The sequence below is a fragment of the Sander lucioperca genome, chromosome 15, assembly GCF_008315115.2.
Source record: "Sander lucioperca isolate FBNREF2018 chromosome 15, SLUC_FBN_1.2, whole genome shotgun sequence".
Lineage (NCBI taxonomy): Eukaryota > Metazoa > Chordata > Actinopteri > Perciformes > Percidae > Sander > Sander lucioperca.
In genome coordinates, this window is record NC_050187.1 from 13,321,327 (window position 1) to 13,340,832 (window position 19,506).

General features: G+C 40.4%; 3 protein-coding genes across 5 annotated transcripts; 1 reads left to right on the forward strand and 2 right to left on the reverse strand.

The window, feature by feature from the left end:
* Positions 1–113: 113 nt before the first annotated feature.
* Positions 114–7,859, reverse strand: LOC116039455 (delta-1-pyrroline-5-carboxylate synthase-like). Of its 3 annotated transcripts, none has more exons than XM_031284341.2 (17): positions 7,696–7,859; positions 7,022–7,136; positions 6,769–6,911; positions 6,452–6,601; positions 6,218–6,322; positions 5,977–6,129; positions 5,468–5,558; positions 4,179–4,303; positions 3,950–4,094; positions 3,784–3,857; positions 3,266–3,365; positions 2,640–2,860; positions 2,032–2,169; positions 1,731–1,926; positions 1,373–1,494; positions 975–1,257; positions 114–831 (listed from the first exon to the last, which is right to left on the reverse strand). In XM_031284341.2, the coding sequence occupies exons 2-17, from the start codon at positions 7,116–7,118 to the stop codon at positions 650–652; spliced, it is 2,325 nt and encodes a 774-aa protein (XP_031140201.1). In that variant the 5' UTR covers positions 7,119–7,136; positions 7,696–7,859; the 3' UTR covers positions 114–649. The 3 variants fall into 3 exon arrangements, with proteins under 3 accessions (XP_031140201.1, XP_031140198.1, XP_031140200.1); XM_031284338.2 differs by having other exon boundaries at positions 5,971–6,129; XM_031284340.2 differs by having other exon boundaries at positions 5,971–6,129; positions 7,022–7,154; positions 7,696–7,824.
* A 579-nt stretch (positions 7,860–8,438) lies between these two features.
* On the forward strand, positions 8,439–9,428 carry LOC116039345 (E3 ubiquitin/ISG15 ligase TRIM25-like). Its single transcript, XM_035991954.1, has one exon. It carries the CDS (start codon positions 8,665–8,667, stop codon positions 9,289–9,291), a length of 627 nt encoding a protein of 208 aa, XP_035847847.1. The 5' UTR covers positions 8,439–8,664; the 3' UTR covers positions 9,292–9,428.
* A 3,496-nt stretch (positions 9,429–12,924) lies between these two features.
* habp2 (hyaluronan binding protein 2) lies at positions 12,925–17,059 on the reverse strand. Its single transcript, XM_031284342.2, has 13 exons — positions 16,898–17,059; positions 16,472–16,631; positions 16,252–16,341; positions 16,012–16,122; positions 15,792–15,908; positions 15,577–15,687; positions 15,309–15,480; positions 15,135–15,232; positions 14,672–15,053; positions 14,440–14,582; positions 13,864–13,998; positions 13,521–13,666; positions 12,925–13,339 (listed from the first exon to the last, which is right to left on the reverse strand). The coding sequence occupies exons 1-13, from the start codon at positions 16,955–16,957 to the stop codon at positions 13,172–13,174; spliced, it is 1,893 nt and encodes a 630-aa protein (XP_031140202.1). The 5' UTR covers positions 16,958–17,059; the 3' UTR covers positions 12,925–13,171.
* Between the last annotated feature and the right edge of the window lie 2,447 nt (positions 17,060–19,506).

A 19,506-nucleotide genomic window follows, 5' to 3' on the forward strand; every position in this document is an offset into this window, starting at 1 on the left:
TCAATATTCAAAAACTCAATTACCTTGGTGACATTGTGTAACTAAATGTTTTTGTAACCCAGTGACATTATGATGCAGATTTTGTTTGTGACAGATAAAACACAAGTCATGAGTAAAGAACTGTACAGCATATTTATTAAATCATCTGTGCAAAGAGGAAGGACAGCAAAATACCTAAACCACAATCCTGCAGAAACACTTCCAGTACATTACAAAAAGGCCAAGGGATAGTTTGCATGTAGAAAAATAAGTTATAAAACCACAGCTAAGCCAATGATTTCATTTTTTTTTTACAGAGGAAAGAGCTTTGTCTGTGTATACTTTGTCACGCTGTCACATATAAATAACAGAATTTAGTTTTTTTCTTTTACCAGAAACATTTCCCTCTCAGTCATGTAACAACCAATAAGTCTCAGGAGATTGTTATTCATCTAAAAAAAAAGTGGATCACAGGTTTATGGCAGGTTCACAAAAGCACGAACGTGGTTGTCCAGTATTAGTAGCCTCTGTTCTGCATGCAAGTTTCCTGCACCAACATAGTGGTTGTATACAGGTGATGAAGCAGCTACTGGCAGACACAAACCTTTAAATGAACTCTGGGTAGACATCAGTTATCTTGATTCCTGTTGATGGCTCTTTGGTTGGGCACTTAACTAAAGCTCCCCTGGGGTACAGGGATGTTTTCATGAAGGTATTTCATACTGCCTTGCTCAGAGAAGTCAGCCGCAGTGTGCCCTTCTCCTCGAAGGACCCATTTGGTGGTCAGAAGCCCCTCCAAACCCACTGGACCTCTGGCGTGTATCCGTGCCGTACTTATACCAACCTCCGCTCCTGCAAAATAAAGTACCGTAAAATTAACTCTTCTGCCCCATTTTCAAGACTGGTAGGTTAGATCCATTTACAAATGGATGTAGATTATCATATTCTTCTCAGATGGCAGTAAGAAGTAAAACCATGCCTGATACTGTACATACCTAGGCCAAAGCGGTAGCCATCGGCAAAGCGAGAGCTGGCGTTCCAGAATACACAGGCGCTGTCCACCTGCTGCAGAAACTGTTCCGCTGTCTCTTCATTTTCTGTAATAATGACATCAGTGTGGGAGCTGCCATATTTGTGGATGTGGTCCACAGCATCCTGCATGCTGTCTACCACCTCAATGCAGCACTCCAGATCCCCATACTCTGTCCTCAGAGACTTCACCTCAGATGGGCTGAAAGTTAAATAGGATGCAAACCGGGGGCCTGCATGGATCTTCACCTGAGAGAAAGCAATGGCACAATGATTTATAAAATAATTAAAAACTGTACTTAGTTGGCCTGAATTAAGTGCCAAACTTTCTCTCTCTCCAGAAGGTTTGTTGCACGTTTCTTACATTTTCTGTTCTCAGCATATCAATGATCTGGTCAAATATAGGAGTTCGCAGCAGATCCCTGTGAATAAGGAGGGTCTCCATGGCATTGCAGGCTGCAGGGTAGTCACATTTGGAGTCTCTGACTGGAATGAATCATAAGTTAGTACATGTATATTAATTCAGCAGTTCTGTGTTACCCCAACAAGTCAATTACTCTTGGGCAACAAGGTAAATAATATCAATTACAACTGCTAGGTGTTCTAAAAGAAAATATGACAAGATTTATTTTCCAGTTCTACAACTTTCAAAAACACTGTGACCAAACCATAGCAGAGATGGAAACATCATCAAACGACAGCCACACACGGGAACCACATACCAACATCAATAGCTTTGTCTATGCTGGCGTCGTTGTCAATGTAGACATGACAGATGCCCTCGCTGTGGCCCAGCACAGGAATACCCTTAGCCGCCCTTTGGATGGTCCGGACCAGCTGGGACGAGCCCCTTGGAATGATCAGGTCGATCAACTTGTCGAGCCTGCACAGATCCTCGACTTCTTCACGTGTGCTCACCTACACACCAAGGTACATTTTATAATGTCAAAGAATATCTGAGTTAATATTGTAATAGTGGAAAGATTCACACTGGTTCAATAATGCATTGCTTTTCAGTTTTACCAGTTGAATTGCATCCGCCACTCCATGAATGGAAAGTGCTTCCTGAGTGAGTTGATGTAGAATTTTATTGGTGTTGGAAGCTTCTTTACCCCCCTTCAGTAGCAAAGCATTTCCACTGGCAATAGCCAGAGCTGCCACCTGGAACACATGAAAAATACATGAAAATAGAGCTGGGCGATATGATGAAAATCAAATATGGCGAAATATTCTTTTTTACCAAATACCTTGATATTGTGACAATTTTGTAGGGTTAAATATTGGTGCTTTCACAAAATATTTACACAATGACATTTTTGATAAATAATCATCAGTAATCTGTACATAATGACTAAGTAGTTAAAGGCAAATAAATGACAGCTAACACACTGTTCAGAAAATTACATCACTTTACTGTTATGCAGCCTTTAAAACCAGGGGGGGGAAAAAAACACTTAAGCCATATTACGATATTCAAAATCTAAGACGATTCTAGTCTTATATCGCGATATCGATATATCAATATATTGGCCAGCCCTACATGAAAATGTGATATTAACTTCAAATGACACAGATGAGACCAGCAGCTAATGGTGAGTACGTCTGAAGGCAGAGTGTTTGGGTTGACTGACCTGAGGGAGACAATCAGGACGGGACTCAAAGATGACCAGCAGCACACCGATGGGGACTGTAATCTGTTCCAGCTCTAGGTTGTTGGCCACCCTGGTCCTCCTCAGCACCCGACCCACGCTATCCCTGGAGGACACGGCAAGCTGACGGAGGCCAATGGCAAGGCTGTTCAGCTTAGCAGTTGACAGACTCAGGCGGTCGATCAGAGGCTGGGAGAGACGACCTACGGAGGAAATCGAAATCAACGAATAAAGACGCTGACATGTCGAGAGAATTTGCAGAAAATGGCGCCGTGAAGCAGGAGTGACAACTTCGATCATCCAGTTAAATAGCAATCTTCCTACTCACTATGCTGTGCTACAACACTGGGAACGCAATGACTCCAGCCAAACTCATAAACTTACTAGTACAATACATTCAAAAGCCTCTTACTGACAACATGGCTGATGCACACCAGAGCTAAGATAAATGACAACCAATGCTGACAACCAGATGATCTAAGCCTCCTTTATATGCCAGTTTCCCTAAGTAGAAGTGCTACAGAGGCGTGATCCAGTGCATTTGAGTCAGACGATTGCATGGAGCTGTGGATTAATGTGATCAGGGTGTCTTCTCTGTGCCTCTGTACCTGACGAATTTGCTAACTCCATGTCTCTCCTGTTGGCACTGAGAATCTCATCTTTCTTCTCTGTAAGTAGCTCAGCAAGACAGCAGATGATCTCCCCTCTCTGGAAAAACAAACACACACACCTCACTATGACTCGCAAATACCAGAATCAAATTAGTAATTAAAGCTACTACCAGTACAATGTAAAAAGTAATGAGTTTGGCCAGCCCCACACATCCTGTTGTGAAAATGATTCTTTGGTGTTGATACGTTTTTAATGGATTTTGTTTGCTGAGTGCTAACCAAGAGATGCTCTCTATTGTGATCTTGTCATTTCATTTAGGAATGATATAATGGTGGTCAATATACTGTATTTAGGGGACTTAATCTAAAAAGATAACCATGACTTTTTGTATTAACTCTTAATATATCAGCTAAATAAAGCATACAGTATATCTACTGCAATCAAGCCTAAAACCAATTTGGACCCCATGAGAAAATTGGCTTCATATACGAAAGCATTTTAAAACCAAACTCACCTGTTCAGGGTCCAGGGAGGCCAGAGCCCTGCCTGCATGCCGGGCCATCTCGGTCTGCTGCTCCACAGTTGGACCTGGTGGTGTCAATAATACACGCATCAAATATAAAAACACATCGCAACAAGTGGGTCAAATATTCTTTGGTTATTATGGTTTCACCCAGTACCTGCAGGTTTCACCTCAGAGAAGAAGGTGCCAACTTTCTTCCCTTCCACAATGTCTGTGATGACGTGGCCTGTGACTTTAGGATGTGTGCCGTTGGCAATGACAACGGACGTCCCACCCTGTAGTGCCCAAAGGGCGGCTTTCACCTGATTAAGAAGACATGATTGAGTATAATGCAACGTTTTCATCATTCAACCAACTTAGTCCAAAATATCAAACGTGATGCTGACCTTGGCTTCCATGCCACCGCTGCCGACTCTGGACTTAGTGCCAAACGTGATTGACTGCTGGTCTCCAGGGTAGAATATATCAATAAGCTTGGCATCATCTGTTCCTGGGGGACTGTCGTATAAGCCTGTGGAAGAAAAACATGTTTGTATCCTTTACAGAACCAAAGCAGTCACATCTTTCTATCGGACCAAAATGCCCACACAGCATACAAGTTCATGACTAAAAGGCGCTGACACACCAACCCGATTATCAGCCGTTGGACAGTCTGGCGAGGTCGGTGACTCGAGTCTTTTCGGTGTGTTCCGTGCCGTCGTCAGTCAGAGTAGCAGTCGGCCTTCATTTTGGCCGATTTGACTTGTTGAATCGGCCTGTGGGCAGTCGGACTCAATGACCAATCTGATTGGTGGAGTGCTAGCCCTTGACTAGCGAATCAGTGCACGAGCTGACAACGCCAGTATCTTCTTAACACTACCGGTAGCCATCGTATTTTCTTCCGTTCAGCGAGTAATGACAACAACAATCTTTCTTGACTACTATCAACACTCTCTGATGAAAACCATGACTGACGACAGCGTGCTCTGTGTTTACTAGGTCTAGAGAGATGTTTCGTCATTTCCGGTTTTCATTTTTTGGACGACAATACAGATTAGCACCGCCTGCTGTTATGAAGACGTATTACGTCTCACGCAGGCGCAGAACGTGCGCTCAAGTCGGCGTCACTTCGGTGTGTTCCGAGGCACTTTTTTTGACCAACTCGGGGAGACTGATCAGTCCGACTGCCTTTTCTGCCGACGGTCAGCCGTCGGGTTGGTGTGTCAGAGCTTTAAAAGCAATACAGGGACAGCCTATTATTGCAACTTGATAGTTTGATTAATGATCATTATGAATCCTGATTAACATTAAGTGCTCTTGCAATTAAGCATTCCTCTTCCATAAAGTTGCGCAACAAATAAGAGACAAAATCAGTCTGGCTGATGCTTAGATATCCTGATTTTTAATCTCTGGTACTGGAAAAGTAAAAAAATAAATAAACCTGAATGCTGCATTCCCTATAATGTACAGTAACTCAGTAACCACTCTTGTGGTTGATAAGACAAAATTAACTATTTGCAGAGATCACTTTTGATTTGGGGTAATTTATAATGGCTATTTGTGATACATTTTCACATGTAAATTAAACAATTTTGCAAACCTTTGGAAACATTTAATTTATAAAAGAGACCTAATCTTAAAACACACACACACAGTAAATCATAATCAATCATCAATTTAGTGGCGATTTCTGTACCTTCAACATCAGACAGGGCAATAAGGAGGTCTGCCTTCATTTCAACAGCCAGCCGTGCAGCCAAGCTGTCATTGTCTTTGATGCTTATTACCTGAAATACAAACAGAAATGTCATTAAGCCAAAAGGAAAATGACTGTATCTCACATTATACTGTATAGCAGCTTACAATATCAGTTGCTACCATGCAACAAAAGCCTCCTAGTCCCATGTAGTTGCAAAAAAAAAAAAAAACATGGTCTATATGCACAATAAAATGGCAAAAAAATAAATAAATAAGACAACCACATTCTACAACCACACTTTAAATTAGCAGAGAACATTTAAAGCAGCCTTTAAAATTAAAATCATGTGTCCAAGAAGTTACATGTTAGAGAGGGGGGGGGGGGGGACATGTTAGTGAAAAGAAACATACTTCTTCCATTTATGCATGATTTAAGCAATCCACCATCACAAATCTGAACCACATTCAGCATTCCCAGCATGCCCTTCACACAGTACCCACATTTACCCCCTGCAGGTCACTGTTGGGAACAGGGGGCGGAACAACAGCATCGTTGGTGTTGATGATCGGAACTATGTTCATCCGCAGCAGTTCATGGAGCGTGCTGTTCAGGTTGCGACGCTTCTGCTCATCATGAAAATCCAGGTTGGTGACCAGAATCTACAGAAGTAGACAGAAATGTAGAGAATTAAGTGACATTTAAAACTCTTGTCAGTGTTTTACTCTGTGAGGACAGTCAAGTACATACTTGTGCAGTGCAGGTGCTGTACTGGGTAAACATAGCTTCATACAACGCCATCAGACCGCTCTGTCCAGCAGCTGCACACGCCCTCGCCTCCAAAACTGGAACTGACTAAAAAAAAAAAAAAAAAAAAAAAAAGACTGTAAAGTTAAAAAAACACCATGAACAAAAGTTATATTTATATTTAAACATTTTTCAAAGAGTGGACTAAAATCCCCAGTGTTCAAGATAATTACTCACCATTTCTTTGAGTTGGTTCTGTCCAGAATGCAAGGCTTGTCTGACGCTTTGAGACAGCAGGATCTCATGTCTTAGTCTCTGCTTCCCAAATGCCACAGCACCACTGGTTACAATCATCATCTCCCTGCCTTGGTTCTGCAGCATGGCCACCTGACAGGACACATAAAGGCTATAACAATCAAGCTATTTTTTTCACAGCAAGGATTACTCCTCCAGTTTGTTTTTAAGTCTTCCTTGAGCCCACATAATATTATATTCCCAGAGCCATCATCGCAGAGTTCCTCTCGTCTGTATCAACAATATTAGTGTGGCGTTACCTGCTCTACTATCGAGGCCAGTCGTCCCAGTGCCAGACCGCACTCGTCGCGTGTCACCACAGCACTTCCCAGCTTCACTACAATACGCTTGGCCTGCTTTAACTCACTGCGGTGGACAAAAGACTTTCCATGGGGACGTGGGACTGCAGAGACACATCAGCATGCACCAAAGAGTATTATAGCATGTAGATCAAAGAGATGGTGAGAATAGTGTCCAGGTCAGGTATGACAAAGAAGCTGGCTGGTTACTTACATTTAACCTGGGAATGTGATCTGATGGACACTGGACAGACATTTGACTGCCTGATTCTGGATGGCAGGCGAGTGCACAAGGCCAGTCTGGCAAACATGGCACTGACACTTGACAGCTGTGATGAACACACAACCTAGGTTACTGTAACAATAGCAATGCAGTGCAATAACCGCATCTGAGATAAGCAGATTTGGATACAGTATGATAGACAGGCTATATGGTTAGCTATCTACACCATACTTAAAATGTAAATAAGATAAAATAACAAAATTAATGAACATTATTTATTTGAACATTACTTTACTCTGCATCATGTGCCATGAGGTATCAGCATTGTGGTACTTGACACACTGACCCAGTGAAGATGATATTGTTTGGATTGGTTTACGTTAGCTTAGACATATTAGCTACCAAATTCAAGGGTTAACGTTAGGTGCTGTTCATACAATTAAACTCTATATGTGAAGCCCCTGCAGCTTGCAATTTAACGTTAGTTATTAAGGCTGAACATATTGTAGCGAAGTGTCTAACGTTATTGTTTCTGCTGTCAAAACGTACCTAGGGCTAGCTAACGTTAGCTATCATTAGCTATTATGAACTACCTCACTGCATTGCTTAACTGCTATGTTACGACTAAATTAACTGAAAGAAGGCTGTACAAGATTACTCCTTACCTTACAATGTGAAAATCTAGAAAACCAAGCACAACTACACTTGTGAGTGCACTGCAGGAGACACGTTGTCAGTTAGACCGGCGGTGCTTTGCTGCCACATCCACAGCCCACGACGTTGGTGCTGGTTGGGAAGTGCCGTATGTGAGCTATGCACGAATGACGTGTACGTAAAATATACGTTCAGGGAGTAAACTCTATATTACATCAATGAGTAGCTAATCTACGAGAAAGATAGGTAAAAGTCCTGACTGCACGTACGCAGATACTCATAATTATCATTTTACATGAGGTAGGTTTTATAAAAAAAAATATTAATGCAGTTATACCTTAAACGCAACTGCGCTAAAAGATAGTATACCTCTAAAATGTTTTCCTTCATTAAATTAAATTCAATGTCACATATTTATTTATAAAGTGGGAACATCATTGTAAGCGTAACATATTTGAGCATTGATCTGTATAACTATAACTGCTTTAATTAATTATCACTGACTATTACTGAAGGGAAATTTTGTACAGAATAATCTCAACTCAAGATTCACTTATAACTTGTCATGCCATGACATGCAAAATCCGTTTGCTGATGAAGACCTTAAGATGTGGTTAAAAGCTCCTGAAAAAGCTAGAAAATGGACCTTGAGTTCAGATTATTTTGTTACTGAACCTGAAAGTCAAGAATTGATTTTCAGACTGAAATTAATTAGCACATGTAAATTATACTTCATTTAGAACACATCATTGGTAATCTAATTCACTTAATCAAGTTTGTTGGAAATGTGCCATTCAATTGTGTGGTCTAGAGTCAATGGCTTGAATCAGCTAGTGGAAGATATTATCTCATCTTTAGTAATCTGACACTGAGGCACATGAGTGGCATGTGCATGCCAAGAGAGGCTGTGAAACATTCATGAGCAGAAAGGCCTGGAGCACAGTGCACACTGAGCTGCCATAACAGGTGCACACAGAGCTATGGGGACAGTTGAGGAAACCTTCAAGTGTCCCGTCTGCCAGGACTTCTTCACAGATCCTGTGACACTGCCATGCGGACATGACTTCTGTCTCACCTGTATCCAGGCTGTGTGGGAAACAGAGGGATCTGATGAGGGTCCTTTCTTCTGTCCAGAATGTCAGATATTCCTCCCCTCTGACCTCACACTGGAGGTAAACACCAGCCTTCAGAATAAAGTAAAGGACTTCACCACTAACAGCCCGTCAACAGCAGAGCTACGGACAACGCCACCAAGCAGGGCAACCGTATCATCTTCAGCTATCCACTGTGACCACTGCATAGAGACACCATCGGTGGCCATAAGGACCTGTCTGACCTGTGATGCCTCACTGTGCCAGGCTCACGCCCTGCTGCACCAGCAGAGGTCTGCTCTGAGGGAGCACACAGTTGTGGAGGTGACGGGGGATCCTCTGTCTCTGAAGTGCAGGGAGCACCGTGAGGAGCTCAAGCTCTTCTGTATGGAGGAGAGGGTCCCTGTGTGCTGTCTGTGTGTCCTGGTCGGCATGCACAAAAACCACAAAGCGTTTCAACTCCATGAAGCCTGCACAGACTTCAAGGTGAATATAATTTTGGTTTTATTTTCCTGAAAATATCATGAATATTTTTTTATTTCTCTGTCAGGGTGTTTATGTTCTATAGGCCTGTTGTATTTCTGTCTTTAGAGCATGTTAGAGACCACCATGAACAAACTGCTGAAGAGGAGAAGTGAAGCAGAACATGCCATCAGGGACTTGGAGTCGTTGTATACACAAACAGTGGTACAGTCGATGTGAAATAGCCATCTATTGTTTTATTTGAAGAATCCCCTCTTGTATGTATTTAAATAATGTATCTTTTTCTTCTTCTTTAGAAGTCTGCTGCAGATTTCAGAGAGAGAATCTCAGACAAGTACAGCAGGATCCGTGTTGTGCTGGATGGTGATGAGCGTCTGATGATGCAGATTATAGACGCAGAGGAGACATATATGACAGAGTGGCTGGAGGCCCACAGGGGCATCATGGAGGCTCAGATCAAAGAGATAGACAGCCTTAGAGCCTCTAGCAAATCACTCCTCCGAGAAACAAATGAGCTGCGATTCCTACAGGTGGGTTACCTAATGTTATCACAGTGTGTTGTTGTGATCATGTGAAAGTACAAATGCAGGTAAAATGTTTTCTGTGATTGCAAACGTACAGTACAGTGCAGTACAGTACAGTAGTACATGGCCTGTTTATTTTCAACAGCAAATCACAGCACAGAATCTTTGGTGAGTATATTTCGTCACTCTATTTTTTCTATCATAACTGCCTTCTTTTGGTATGATTTTTGCCTTCTAATGGTTTTCAGTTGTTATTGTAGCGACCCTTTGGATTTAGCGCCAATCCAGGAAGTAGACAAAGATCTGTGTGACCCTGAGAAGCTGAGAACAGTAGAGAGGCTGGTGGATGACCTCTCAGTGGCTCTGTCTCAACACTTTCCACGAATGTGGTCATGTTAGTAAAGAATCCAATATTTTGCCATCTAAAATCAACCCCCGCTATCTCTGTGTACTGAATGTAGATTTGTATTTGCAGATCTAAGTTCACCTGCTCTGGACTCTAAGTCAGCCCATCCCAAACTGGAAATATCCCAGGACAGGAAACAAGTGTACTGGAGAAGGCAATCTGTCAGTGAAGCTCTGAGCCCTGAGCCTTATGACTCCCAGTACAGTGTCCTGGCTCAGGAGAGTTTTACTACTGGCCAGCACTACTGGGAGGTCATCGTCCAGGAGAAACCTTACTGGCTAATGGGTGTGACCACTGGGTCAGTCAATAAAAAAGGTGCTCCAAGTCAGAGTTTCTCCAGCCTGGGTGTGAACAACACATCCTGGTGCATCTACCATGGAGACGGACAGTACCTGGCATGCCATGATACCCAGGAGAAGCAGCTGTCGGTGGGAAAGAGAGTCAGAAAGCTGGGCATACTGGCAAATCTCCAGAAGGGGGAGCTGTCGTTCTATGATGCTGATGCTATGACCCTGCTTCACACTTTCTGTGTGCAGTGCACAGAGCCTCTCTACCCCATGTTAAACCCATGCATTGATGTAAATGGACTGAACACGCAGCCGCTTACCATGTTTTGGATTAAGGACCCCTGGGATTGGGACGGAAACACAAATGGGGGCAAAGAGTGAACTTAGAGGACAATCTTAAATGAATCAAGATTCACTGATTGACCTCTATTTTTTCCTCACAAACATTTTTACATGGTGGAAATTTCAAACATGCTTTAAAAGATGCTGTAAAAGACCTACCTCTGTATTTAAGATAAGTTATTTCCAGAACTGATATAGGAAAAACTGTATTATTATGTTGTGATATTATATTATTGTGATCCTATAATTCTGATATTTTTATAGAAAGCTGTTAAGTATGAAATATAGTCAAGAAGAGATATTTTAATATTATTTCTTTCTATAGTCGTTGATAATATCTATATTAACTTTTCAGTGTCATGTACAGTAAATATTTTATCAAGGGGTATCGGGTGTAGCCTCAAACAGCACTTTTGTTCTGTTGTAAAGCCTATAGATTCAGTAAGCAGCTTAGCAGCTCTCATGTTTGACTTGATGTAGTTCAGGAAGTAAATGACCCGTGCATAAACTACTGGCTCGTTCTTTGTACAACTGTCCCTTCAGTTCACTGGACCATAGATGACATGCATGCCTTCATTCTCGTATATCAGTGGCCCTGCAGCAAATAAAATACCCAGCGAGGCCAATCATCTGTCACCCAAGACTTTATCATAGACTTTAAAGCTGGAGCATTTTTGTGGCTCATCAACAGAACCTTGCTAAACATAATCAGCTTTTAAAAAGTGGTGAGAAAATGAGAAAATGTAACCCTGTTTGATTTGAGCAATCATTTTGTGCACCTGTGTATTATAAGGCATATTCATGTAAACCCAGATGCCAGGCAGCTAACGTTTGTAAGTAAAATCTACATTTTACACACATTCCAGCACCAACATTGAAGTAAACAGTAAGATGAAGCATTTATTAGCATGGTGTTAACGTTAATATACTGTCACTACCTTTACTGTTCATGCTGTGCCATCATTTGACCCCATTTCTCCAAAGAATGATGATATATCTGCTTATTGTTAGAAGACATTTAAAAAAATTATTTACTGTCCCACTACAATTCCTTTTTTTTCAGATGGCATCTTACCGTTTACTTTTCCCATGTATTGCATGTTTTTTTTTAATTAGTGCCAGCTGTCATATCAACATCTATTCAGCATGTTGTTATGGATGTAACACAAAAAGGGTGTACATAATTTAAACCACAACCTAAACAAGAAAGTCCTGGTTCTACAATTAGAAACTATTTTTTTATTTTATTTATTTTTTATTGAAGGAATTGCACAATACAGGTTACATCAAACAGTACATTATCCTCCAGTTTTTTCTTTTTTGTAAACGGGAACAAGGTTACCCTCACCCACCCTCCCCATACACCTCTTGCCAGCTAGTATGTTCACAAACAAAAAAAAAAAATCTCAATTGATGCATTCTTACAGCTATGCATCAAAATTATCTCAAAGCATAGGCCCACATATGTCTATAACATATTAGGTGGCTCAAATTATGTAATTATTTACAATGTGTCAACCATTCCATGAGGCGATCAAATACCAACAGAAAAAAAGAGAGATGAACAAATAGGCAATGAATAGAAAGAAGAATGGTTTAAAAACATTTTTTAATTAAAATAAAAAACAGTGGAAATGATGGGGAGGGGGGGGGGGTCTCAGTTACAATTAGGGACACTCACCCAGTGGACAACAAAAACAGTCCCCACTTGAAATAGAACCTTTCCCCAGACCCTCTCAATGTAAATGGTATCTTCTCAAGCTTTAGAACAAACATTACATCCAGCCAAGCAGAAGCTGAAGGGGAAATAGAAGATTTCCAAACTAACAAAATTCTCCTACGGGCCAAAAGTGATGTGAATGCAATGATGTCCGACTGGTTTGCATTTAAACTCAGAATTTCATCTGCCACACTAAATATTGCTATAAGTGGACAGGGTTCCAGCATCACTCCAAGAACCTCTGAAGTGTTTTAAAAACTATTGTCCAGTAGCCTGAAAGTTGGGGGCAGGACCAGAAAGAATGCATCCCACTACAATTCTAACGTAATTCCTGTTGAGAGACTACTGAGAAAGACTGTGCTTGATTAATTAAAAAAATATGACACATTTTCAGGGTAGTCACATTTAACATTTATTGTGTCTTTTCCTTTTCCATGCAAGCATTCTTTTTATGTTTGGATTGCCTTGGGCTATGTGTAACAGGTAAAACACATGAACCTGAAATAACAATGCACATTTATTCCACAACAAAACAATTTGATAAAATGGTTTTGATTTTTTTGGAGGGGTGTATAGAGTAGCATTGAAATATAAAATTGTTCTAGTCTTGAAATGCAAAATTTGCAAAGGTTGCTTATGGAGCAGCTGCTTGAGTCTTTGTCTTGATCCAGTTCAGGAAGCGAGTGACCCGTGTGTAGACCCCAGGCTTGTTCTTCTGTCCACATTGGTCTCCCCAACTCACCAGGCCATATATAACGTTGGTACTGTTCGCCTGACAAGTCAGTGGTCCTCCAGAGTCACCCTGAAACAAGAGCACACAGCTGACCACATAGCAAATGCACACAATGCTGCAAACAGTTAAAGAGCTTAGGTAAGTTAGTCATGCAGATATTCCGAATGATAGCATGCATTTAGTCTTGCATTGCCAGACCTTCCTCCACAGTGCTGAGCATGAATTTAACTGGGAAGTTCCCTCTACCAACCTGGCAAGAATCTGCCCCTCCCTGCAGGTAGCCAGCGCAGAACATAGTATTGTCCAGGACTCTGCCATAAACACGAGGTTCAGTGCACTTTTCCTGGTTGATCAGCAGCACATTGGCATCCAGCAGGTGGTTGGAACCATACTGAGCTGCAGAGAGAAGGTGGAAAAAGGAGATTTTAGCAAATAACAACTAATGCAACAAAGTTGTAACAAAGACATGTTTGTCTAATTTCAGTAGTTGTATGCTAATAAAGATATACAGGGCTCTTTAAACAAAACACAACCCTGAAGTACCAAAAAAATAAAAAAAATTTTAGTGGTTGAATATGCGAAAGTGGCCTTACCGTCTTCAGTGACACCCCATCCAGCAATTTTACACTCCATCCCATCAGGCAGTTGGGCATCAGGAAGACAGGCTGTCTTCACAAACTGGGTCTCATTGGCACAAACTCCATCAGTGCCGCTCAGCCTCAACAAAGCTTTGGAAATGCAGATTGGATAAAAAATAAAATTGGAATGATAAAGTACTTAACTTTTGGAATGTTTACATCACATTATCACTTTTTTTCTTTCATCAATACTGTCATACTGTCATCAATCATAACATTACAAATGGTGCTATTTTTTTTTTTTTTTTTAAAGATAATTTTTTGGGGCTTTTCCCTTTATTCGATAGTGATAGTGGACAGACAGGAAAGGGGAGAGAGAGGGGATGATACGCAGCAAAGGGCCGCAGGTTGGATTCAAACCCGGGCTGCTGCCAAGGACTCAGTCTACATGGGGCGCACGCTCTTACTGGGTGAGCTAGAGGCCGCCCCACAAATGGGGCTATTTGACTAAAAAAGGCTTTTTAGAATAAATTCTCATATTGTTGGTAAGTGTTTTTTTTTAATATAAGATAAAAGAAAGAGATAGATCACCTATGTCATTGTAAACAGCTGCTGTAGTCTCTCTGTAGTTCTCATGTACAATAGCCTCTGCAACTTTTATGGTTTGTTCTGTGGGTTCCTCCGTATTCAGTGACAGACCTCCCATGACTACCTGCATGTCCTTATTTTGTTCACTATTCAAACACAAACAGCACATGATTCAATAAATGTTAAGTTGTATTTTGTGTTTTTTCAGACTTGCAGTCGTTATGATTGCGCTTACATGCAGTGTCCAGCTGTCAGTACCCAGCAGCTCTTGATGAGAACTCCTCCACATATGTGTTTGAATGGCAGGTTGGAGTTCTTTGGTCTCACTTGCAGGGACACCTGCCAGGGTAGAGCCCCAGGAGCGACCTTCAGACCCCCAAAAATTCGTGTAATGGGCCTTTTTGGCACAGGCTTCCCACAAGTGGCAAACTGTTGTGGGGGAGCAGTGCCGGTGGGGATGAGAGGAACAACGGGTGTAGTAGAAGGTTGTGGAGCCTGGCTGGGCTTCTCAGTCTTTGTAGGTACGGTAGTTGATGCTGTGGGTTTAAGTGTTGGAGGTGGGGCCTTAGAAGCAGTGGGACTGGCGTCTGTCGGGACAATTTTAGTTGGCGTCACACCTGAAAACACATGCACAAGAAGTTAACAGAAGATAATTGTTGACTCATAATTAGAAAGTTATCTGAAGCTTTAAAGCCAACCTGTTGGTTCAAGACACTTTGTGACATTACAGTAGTCCCACAACAACCTGCTGCCTCTTCTGTAGAAACACCAGGGCATCTTGTCTTCGTCTGGGTTTCTGTCATAGAAAATATGTGAGTGAGCGTCCTCTTGTAGATATCCTCTGCTACTTGAATACCTTATTTTCTCCTGACCTGCAGAAGTTGTGAGGGCCAAGTCCTTCTGTGTCCTGGAAGGTTTTGAAGGGATCAGCTCCGTTCTCCAGGATGAAGTGAGAGTTCCAGTGGAGGCATTCATAGCCGTCATCTGTCTCGCTCACATTGCCATGGTATGACTCTCCGTCATCCACATAGCAGTCATTTGGGCCTAGGAATTATACCTCACCCAATCAGTATATGAGATATGATGATGCATATATTGGAATGGGAAAAGGAAAACAATAATGTAGGGTGTCATATTTACCAACATGGCAGAAACGTCCTCTGAACCCCAGAGGGCATTGGCAGTCAAAGTTATTACCATCCTTGACGCACTGTCCACCATTCCAACATGGATTAGGCTGACACACTGAAACTTTGGAGAAAAACAGTCAACAGTTAAAGCTTGCTTTTCAGGAATTGTATAAACATGTAGAAAAGAGGTATTCTGTCTTGTTTGGATAAAGAAACACTACTTACAAGTTCTGCAGTCTGGAGGCTGGAAGGGCATCTTACATTTGCACTCATAGAACGGGGCAGTTGGAATCCGAACACATTCCCCACGCCCGCATAGACCTTTTCTACAATATTTTGGGCCTGAAATGATAACACCATTGTTTTAGTTTTAGTTTGCTCAGGATATTGTGCATATTGGTCTGCAGTCCAACAACAGCATGCTAAAAAAAAAAAATGTTCACACCTTTCTGGCATTTCCTTCCTTTAAAAGGTTTGGGACACCTGCATTTGAATCCCTTCTTGCCTTTTTGCTCACAAACTCCATTGTTGAGACAAGGGTTTGGGACGCATTTGCCTAAAAAATAGAAAAGTTAAGAGGGGAACGTAAGCTTCCAAGGCGAGGCAGCCTTTTATGGGAAAATGTGACATTACACAAATTGGTATAAATACTTTATATAAATACTTTGAGTGTCAATTCTCTCACCTTCTAGCTCTTGAAGTTCAAAAACCCAGTCTGAACGACTGTCATCGTCGTCGTCATCATCACTCGGAGCTCGGATCTCAAAGAAGTCGTCTAAAATAATAATTTTCCTTTATAAGATATAAAGCTTTGCTGTCTTCCTTTCGCTCTTACCCTGTAAAACTAAATGTCAAATATTGTTATATATAATATATTATAAAAGGAATTAAAAAGAAGCAGTTACCTGAAATTATGTCCTCAAATCTTCCTTTCTTCCTTTCTTTGTCATGTTTTTGACGCCCATGTCCCTGAACCTCACGATCATGATGTTCATGACGTTCACGATGTTCATGACGTTCATGATGTTCATGACGTTCATGCTTTTTGGATTTATCAGGTTTCAGCTGAACAATAATTTGAAAGCACCACATAAGAGTCAATAAATATAATAATGTATAATATAAATATGATAATGAAAGTGCTTAGTAGAATGTTGTTGATATTTATTACAAAACAATGTAATGAATTAATCTATTTTAACCTGGACAACAAGTTTGAATGCATTTTATTCCCAGCTAAATGCCTTATCAATAACATTGCAACATTGTAAAGAAGAGCCATTACATTTGCTTATTGCTACACAATTGCTGTATAATCAGTGAATACATACTTCAGCAGGTATGAGGAGCACCGCACAGAAGAGGCAAAAGAAGAGGAGCTTAAGGTTCATGATGGCAGTGGATCAGAAAACTTCCAGGAGAGTAAAATGAGAGTGCACTGTCTGACAGAACACTCGCACTTGTCTGAACATTTGTGTAAGTACACTAACCTTTGTATGAGCGTGGGGTTGTCTGGCATCTGTCCCTGTTGTTGAGTCACTTTTATTGATTTTTTTGGTGGCATTTTAGGCCTTTATTTGTGTAGGACAGCTTAGACTTGAAAGGGGAGTGAGAGGGGGAATGACATGCAGGTCGGAGTCGAACCCGCGGCCGCTGCGTCAAGGAGTAAAACTCTATATATGGGCACCCGCTCTACCAGGTGAGCTAACCAGGCACGCACTTTTATTTATTTATTTATTTATGTTGAAATTCATTAGAATGAATTTTGTTTGAATAGGATAAGCGTGCACTCAAATGCAACACAAAGGCTCAGAGAGCATATTTGCAAAGCCAATTGTTTGTTTGAATACAGACTTTGGATCCAAATACACTTGGTGCATTTAAGGATAAATTACTAAGTAAAATGTAATACTTCTTATATATTTATGTATCAGTAACTTCTATGACTTCCAAGTAAAAATTAAACTCTTAAACAAGACTTTGTCATACAGAAAGAATATGTACACTCAATGTGGCGTTCCACAGGGGTCAGTTTTAGGCCCGAAACTGTTTATCCTTTATCTAAATGACATTTGCAAAGTATCAAATGTACTAAAATTTACTGTTTTTGCAGATGACACAAATATTTTTTGTTGCGGGGATAACTTGCAGCAGATGCTGGAAATGGTCACAAATGAAATGAATAAATTAAAACCTTGGTTTGATTCAAATAAGTTATCTTTAAACTTGAACAAAACTAAATTCATGATATTTGGAAATCGTACTATAAATACAGATGTAAAAATAGTAATTGATAACGAAACAATTGAAAGAGTCTATGAAAGTAAATTTCTGGGTGTTGTACTTGACCACAAACTGTGCTGGAAGCCCCACATTAAATATCTGTGCATGAAGATGGCCAGGAGTATTGGTATATTGAGCAAAACTAGAACCAAAATTCATTACATACTCTGTACTGCACACTTATTTTACCATATATGTTATATTGTGTGGAAGTTTGGGGAAATACCTACAAAAGCAACTTACAAAATATTTGCATGTTGCAAAAAAGAGCAATCAGAATAATAAATCACACTGGGTATTATGAGCACACTAATCATCTGTTTTTTAATTCACAATTGCTGAAATGTATGGACATTGTTACATTTAAAACTGCACAATTTATGTTTAAAGTTAAAGAAAATAATTTACCATGTAACATACGCGCAATGTTTAATGAAAGAGACGGGGGATATCATCTAAGAGGACATTGTACGTTCAAACAACCTCTTGTGCGAACTGCTGTTAATAGCATGTGTGTTTCAGTTTGTGGGGTGACCTTATGGAATGGACTGAACAATGACATCAAACAGAGCCATAATATCATTCAGTTCAAAAATAGATTAAAGAAATCATTACTTGACCAATACAGAAAAGAACAGACCAAAACACAGGAACGGAATTGTTTGGTATTGTTGTATATTGTTGTATTGTTGTAAGTTATTGTAAGACCTGAAAAAATCTATTTGCTTTGTAATAATATGATTTTGTGAAATAGGGGCAGGACCAAATAAGCTATTTGCTTCCGCCTGCTCCTTCTCGAACTAATCCTTTTTTATTTTTTATTTTTTTGTTTTTGTTAAATTCTGATTGTTTGTGTTTTATTTTGTGTTTTGATTTTTTTGTTTTGTTTTGTTTTGCAACATTGTTGATTGTTCAAGATAAATAAATAATAAAATAAAAAATAAATAAAAATGTGCATCAAACACTGTTTTCATGGTCCTCTTTTCTCAGTATAATGAACTTAATGGAAGAGATGGGCCACACTGCTTCTAATACATTGTACATACATCTGAAAGTTCAATACAGGCACTGTGAGAAATGTAGTGTTCTCCTTGTAAGGAACTATCTTCCTACTAGAATTTATTATCAGTATAAGCAGGCTACCACATTTTTAATAAGGCACCCTTTATAAAGTGTTTATTGGTTGTAACTAACAGCTTTATTTATGGTTAATAAAGAATTTAGTGATGCGTTGTGGATTATGTTTATGCCCCAACATGACATTTGCTTTGTGTCTTCAGCAAAATCTCTAATTCATGAGGACTGTTGGACTATTTGGCCCAAACTCCATTTATTAACAGCTTATTACCATTTCCAACTTTACACTGGGTAGATTACTAAAAAGAGAGAAACCTATGATTAAATGGATTGCCAACATTTATAACCGCATTATTACCAAATAGAAAGGATAAACACCAGACAGATATTCCACAACTGGCTAAGTCATCAATAAAGCATTAATACTGTGGATGATTTTCAGCCTGTTGATCTGTCCACCACTTTGGTCCAGACTGAAATATCTCCAAAAATGACAATGATTGTCATGAGTACTACCATGAATTTGACATTTTGGGCTTTTAGAGAAATATCTCAAAAACTGAATTGTCTGTGGCCGGGT

What these genes read in the sequence shown, in the direction of transcription:
- LOC116039455 (XM_031284338.2), bottom strand. Translation starts at nt 7,118, where the DNA reads ATGTTTGCCAGACTGGCCTTGTGCACTCGCCTGCCATCCAGAATCAGG. An exon ending in ACAGCACCTGCACTGCACAA is followed by an intron (nt 6,130 to 6,217) that starts GTATGTACTTGA and finishes CTACTTCTGTAG; the next exon opens with ATTCTGGTCACCAACCTGGA. An exon ending in GTGACCTGCAGGGGGTAAAT is followed by an intron (nt 5,559 to 5,970) that starts GTGGGTACTGTG and finishes TTTGTATTTCAG; the next exon opens with GTAATAAGCATCAAAGACAA.
- LOC116039345 (XM_035991954.1), top strand. Translation starts at nt 8,665, where the DNA reads ATGGGGACAGTTGAGGAAACCTTCAAGTGTCCCGTCTGCCAGGACTTC.
- habp2 (XM_031284342.2), bottom strand. Translation starts at nt 16,957, where the DNA reads ATGAACCTTAAGCTCCTCTTCTTTTGCCTCTTCTGTGCGGTGCTCCTC. An exon ending in ATTTGAGGACATAATTTCAG is followed by an intron (nt 16,342 to 16,471) that starts GTAACTGCTTCT and finishes TTATTATTTTAG; the next exon opens with ACGACTTCTTTGAGATCCGA. An exon ending in AGGACGTTTCTGCCATGTTG is followed by an intron (nt 15,481 to 15,576) that starts GTAAATATGACA and finishes TATAATTCCTAG; the next exon opens with GCCCAAATGACTGCTATGTG.